The sequence below is a fragment of the Aureococcus anophagefferens genome (genome assembly GCF_000186865.1).
Source record: "Aureococcus anophagefferens unplaced genomic scaffold AURANscaffold_41, whole genome shotgun sequence".
Classification (NCBI taxonomy): domain Eukaryota; class Pelagophyceae; order Pelagomonadales; family Pelagomonadaceae; genus Aureococcus; species Aureococcus anophagefferens.
This window is the reverse complement of record NW_008705598.1, coordinates 52,005-57,597: the sequence shown is the minus strand read 5'-3', so window position 1 is coordinate 57,597 and position 5,593 is coordinate 52,005. Positions and strand designations below refer to the sequence as shown.

Genomic DNA, 5,593 nt, shown 5'->3' with positions numbered 1-5,593 from the left:
AGCAAATCGGACAGTTCCTATTGTATCACGCTGAGGCAAGAGATGAGCAGGGTTCACGTCCTCTGACAATTCAAGGATGTAGACCCAGTGAATGGGAGTGTCTTAAGGAGGAATGCGACCAATGCTCCACTTTTGATCGCGTAGACCTCGACGACCCAGTTGTTTGGAACCACATAATGGAACAATATGTAGAAGTGCAGAGTTCGCTCCTGTTCCATGATGATGATGAAGGACCAGCAGAAACCCCGATGGAGGGCCACCGCCAGCGAAAGAACGGCTCGGTGCGGGTCTTCGTCTCGAAGAGTATCGACGAGTTCGTCGCGAGCCTCGAGTCTGCAAGGCTAGCCCCGACGACGAAGGTGTGTTGACGTTTCGGGAGCCCGGGATCCAGACCGGCTATCATCCGCGCGTCCAGGTTCTTGTCAACTGGACCCGGGTGATGGTGATGCGCCATTGCCTGGCCGAGTTCTCACAGGAGGACGAGGTCAGAGGTACGTCGATTGGTCCTTTCGGGGACTTCGTGGTGGGTGGGCCTTGAGGCCCACTCTACCTACCCTTCAAGTTTATGCCAAATATTATCTTGCTTGACTAGAATGCTACTTTGTACAGATAATCTTCGATTAGCCAGGAAAGTAGCGCCCAAAGGGGAGAGAGAGAGAGAGAGAGAGAGCTGCTATTTATTATTGCAGCCCTGCTTGACTAGAAAGTAGCTGACTACCCCAAGCGCGCTTCTACATGGACTCAAAGTAGTTTCTTATACGATGTCTGGCAAGCGGATTCGCGGGGGGAAGCCCCCAATGGCGCAGAAGCGGCACCGCGCGGAGTCCGAACCCCGCGAACAAGATACGGTGCACAAGAAGACAGCAATCGAGTTAGCCATGGAGGAGGCCGATGAGTACGAACGGCAAAAGGAAACCGAACAGCGACGTACAAGCCGTGTTCACAACAATCGAACACTCGGGTTTCACAAAGCATCGTGTTAGGCCTGCAGCAACTGAAATTGCTGTCAACGCATAGAACTCTGAATTTGCAGCATTTCTCCGTGTCCCAAAGAGTGTTTGTCTCTCAAGTTTTGGTTGATTCGTCCCTGAATAGGCATTCGCAATTGCGGTATTGTGATGAGCCACCCCTCCACGCCCCGGAAGCTTACAACGTGTAGGTCTGCGCTAGGACAGTCATCTAAAGCATACAGACGCGATGAACAGTCTGACGATGAACAGTCTGATGCCTCTCCAGTTCCCTCCAACACGGGACGGCCGAACATGCTTGGCATTGCAGGGGAAGAAGAGGTTTTTTAGCTAGTGAATCAATCGTGCGAATAAGCGCGTTCCTCAGGTTTGTGTGCCAACAGAAGAACCGGAAGACGTGGTTTCAAGTGATGAAGACCCACCACTCTCAAGTGGCGCCATAGGCAAGCTCCGCCTGCCCCGGAGTTTACTCGAAAAGTGGGTCGAAGAACCTTTTTTTGAAAAGGCGGTCATTGGATGTTATGTTCGGCTTGGAATTGGTGCACACTAGAATTCAAGTTTCCTCTACTGTGATTTATAGGATCTCCATAGGTAAGGCACCAGGCCCCCATGGAGAAGCACAATACAAGGTAAGTTTCAATGGCTTGTTCCTGGATTGAATTCGATATCAGGTCTGTGAGATTATTGGCGTTGAGGAATACAAACACTCTTACCCGTTTGGTGAGTTTGAAACGAAGAAAGCATTGATGCTTCGAATCGGTCGAAACCAACGACTTTGGCGCATGAATGTCATATCAAATCATCGGTATTGTTACACGTGTGAGTGATGCACACAGAATCTTTTGAATTCAGGTTTGCCGCTGCTGAAATAGATGAGCATGACACTGCGTGAAAAGCTGTTGGATAGAATCTGTCATCATCCTTTGCGCAGGTGGCGAAATGTGATGCTTGCCGAGCGGCAGAAAATTCCATCATCCAGCGAAATCGACAAACGCAAAGCACACATGCGCAAAGCAGTATTTTCCAGTGACTCGGTAGTTCCCCCCCAGCCAACAAGTTTAGAGCGCAAGCGTGGAACCCTCCTACCCAACGAGAGCGGTGGTGTATATTCAGAATCAGATGTTTCAAGGCTCGTCAATGCTCGGCGGAAGCGCAATGAGGCCGCACCTCGCGGCGTCACCACAATCTCAAGCTATTTCAAGCTACCGAAGTAATGAATAGGCCCGCTTTCGCGAGCGGCAGACATCCACCGTAGCAAGGCTCAATCATGGCCAAGCGCGCACCCGATATGAGCACGAAGTGTACAACGCCCGTGATTCATACGCCGCGCTGCTTGTTGCTCGCAGCAGGGAACTCCACGCGACGCCAGATTTGCAGGCTGCGCTGTTGAAGGTTTTAACCAGAGTCACGAAAGCTACACGCCTTCGAAGTTCACGCACAATTTGAAAGAGTGCTGGACAGGTGGAACGGACCGAAACATGGCAACGAGCTGACAATGATGCATTTGAAAGTGACCTTGATGCCCTTGCACGGAGGCTCCTAGAAGCACGAAGCGAGCAATTACCTACAGCGGCGAGTGGTGAGACAGAAGATTGCCGCGTTGCAAGGAAGCTATATCGCCTAGCCACAGAGTATCTTGCCCTCCTTAAATCTCAATATGGCCATACACTTAGGTGAGACCAACCAGAAGCTTATCGACTTCCGTAAGAATGCTTTAGAGGTGCGCATTAAGCGCGATGCAGAAGCTCCCTCAAGGACTTCTACATTGTTATCTATCAATGAGGCAAAGAAGCATGAAAATGCCCTCGCTGATATGGCATATGGTGAAAAGAAACTTCGAGATGTGTATTGTACGCTGTGTGTTTGGACAAATAAGTTGCCTTGCTCACAGACGACTTCCCCTTAGGCAGAATCAGGATGAAGATGATGAACCTTCCGTATTCCAGCGTCGCGCCACCAAACCAATGTTGCTATGGACTACAACCAAGCCTGCTGATAAATTGATATCTGACTTTGAAACCATGAAACAACCCGAGAATGTTTTTGGTCCACCGGAGCTCATCGATGCTAAATTGATGGCGGAGCGTGCTAATCCCGATGAAGATTCTAAAGCGACCAAAACAAATAAGCAAACTCAGCGCCATCGCAGTGGTATGTCCCTGCAAGAATATCTTGAAAGAGCCAAGGCCCAACATTGAAAACAAAACTAATTAGGAATCTGATATTTCTTGGACGTACGTTACATCCTAAGAGACGTGCTTTATAGGACATGAATGAAGCTCTCCCTGTTAACTATTTAGAGATTCCACACTGATCATGGCACTCTAAAAAGCCCTTGTCACAAAACAGCGGGCACTCATGCTGTATGTGCGTTCTTGCGCCTGTACCCGGTTGAAAGGGGACAAGAAATGAATGTCGAATTATGGGTGCCCTCTCGGAGATCGGAGATCCTACCCTGAACTTCACCTTCCAGCCTAGGAGGCAATGACTTTCATTTGCCTGTTCTTCCTTGCCAAACCGAAGCCATTGTAAAACCAGGCTACCTGCAACCCGATGATCAGACTAGAATTAACCCCGCTCCGGACTTGGAAAATTAAAATCGCCCTGCTCAAGAACCACAAGTCTGCTTTGCTCGAGGATGTAGAAGTCAGAGGCATACTAGTTCGCTATGAATGGACAGCCGTAATGACAACCACAAGCAAAGTCGCAAAAAGAAAGCAAGCAAGTTCGGCCCGAGAGACAAAAGGCACGTTTCGACATCGACCTCTCGGATGGGAATGAATACCTGACAGACTGGGTCCTCTTCAGCGAAGCTCATGGTGCACCTGCAAGAAGCACGGCGGGAACCAACAGCCCCGCGCATAGACGAAGTAACTAGCTTTCGCTAGCCGCCTTAATAGCTCCAAACTAGCACAGGCGCATTTCTAGGTTTCTACCTTCATCCTAGTGAACTGCATCTTGGTGTTGTAGTGCACCTTACCCCACTGTGCTCCTACTGCGCATCCTGCTAGTATCCATCTTCCTAGCATGTGCATAAAGGATGATCGACCGTAGTGTTTCCACACAGGACACCAGGGGCACTTCCCCCCAAGGAGCACAGTGGGGTATGGTGCACTGCAACATCAAGGTGCAGTTCACTGAGGATGAGGGTGGAAATCTCTCTATCTCTCTAGCCCCCGACAACCACCCCAAAAGGCAGCCCCAGCCACTGTGACCCCGACTCGGAATATGGACGCCTCCGTCCGCCACGCCTCCGAGTCCTAGGGTAGGCTAAGTGCGATTGTTGTCTCGGTCATCCCCGGGAAATCCAGCGATCCACAGCTCCCCCCCATACTGAGACTGAGCCGACTCAGTAGTCTCAGTATGGGCCGCCGCGACCAGCCGCGCGGCGGCCCGGAAGAGGCCCCACTCAACCCCGCTTCGCACCCGCGCGCCGCCGCCCCACGGGCCCCCCGGGCCCCCTGGACAGAGATGGCGCCAGACCCGGGGCTCTTAAGGGCGACTAAGGGGGGGGGGGGGGTCGCAAACTCAGCTTCGTTGGGTTTCTCGTGCCCACCGCTGCCCACCCCAAGCGCACACCCCTCGACTTTGGGCAAGAATTCAAGCCAGAGGCGACCTTGGTTTGCAATTGAAGGAAAACCCCACTGTGAATTATTTCTGCAGCATGTGAGCGGTCTTTGAGATTAGGAAGGACACAGAGAATATCTGATGCGGCAAGTGCGACGCAAACCAGGGAATCAAGTGCGGCGCTAGCGGCTTCTAGTCTGGGCGCTGCGAGGCTGTCTGTGCTATCTGCAGCAGCAGCGTCAAGCAGAGTAGAAACGACCGCACTGAGGAGCCCCCCCCCTCTAAGCACACAGAATTCAGCGTATTTGCTCAATGCAACTGCAGCCCGACGCCTTGAGTCAGGTATTGTTGCTTGCATGATCTTAGTTTGGAGTGCTGTGATAACATGAACAAGGATCACACTCACAACTTCATCCCCAGCACGCGCAGCAGCTAGAGCGTCCTTCGAGAGAACCGCGCAAACAGTTGCAGCTACATCAGAAAGGGCTGCGTCTGTCTCTCCCAATGCCTTGGAAGCTGAAGTGAGAAATTGAACTACGCCTATCTCTCTGGAACAGGCGCAAATCATTTGAGCAGCATGGTAGTCGACCCAATACTCTAAAGCACGATGGTAATCTGCATGCTTGCCATGATTCACATCTATTGAATCGCATAGAAAATTCAAACTTTCTAATCCCCGCCTGACACGCTCAAGGATAGCATCGAGAAGCTTCTGCGCATGTGCCGATGTGAGGTGACCTTTGTTTGCCTGTGTTGAGGTCCCTAGGAGACCAGGCCATACGACAGCGACGCTTCTAGTAAGACGTAGATGCCTATGACATGCGAAAGATGTGAAGCGTGACAGCAGCATTGCAATCTGTATGCATTCTTCTTTGCTTTCAGCATAGGTAGTGGCAGCGGCAAGTCGTTGTGATGCTCGTTCTGTGAGTGGCGCTGCGAGCTCCATCGCGCTAGTGCCCAGGGCCATGGCACCAATTTCATCACGAAAGCTCTGTCCTAGTGCACGCAGTTCTTGATCAATCTGATCGAGTACTGTCACGATGAAGCCAACAAGGGGC

At 51.4% G+C, this 5,593-nt stretch overlaps 1 protein-coding gene across 1 annotated transcript; it reads left to right on the top strand.

Moving 5' to 3' along the window:
* Positions 1-737: 737 nt before the first annotated feature.
* On the top strand, positions 738-5,593 carry AURANDRAFT_72613 (hypothetical protein; the record flags this gene model as incomplete). Its single annotated transcript, XM_009043075.1, has 13 exons — positions 738-927; positions 984-1,032; positions 1,096-1,110; positions 1,160-1,289; positions 1,336-1,507; positions 1,560-1,597; positions 1,640-1,773; positions 1,821-1,844; positions 1,900-1,909; positions 2,642-2,671; positions 2,875-2,934; positions 4,632-4,685; positions 5,423-5,593. 11 exons carry the CDS (start codon positions 762-764, stop codon positions 2,887-2,889), a joined length of 783 nt encoding a protein of 260 aa, XP_009041323.1.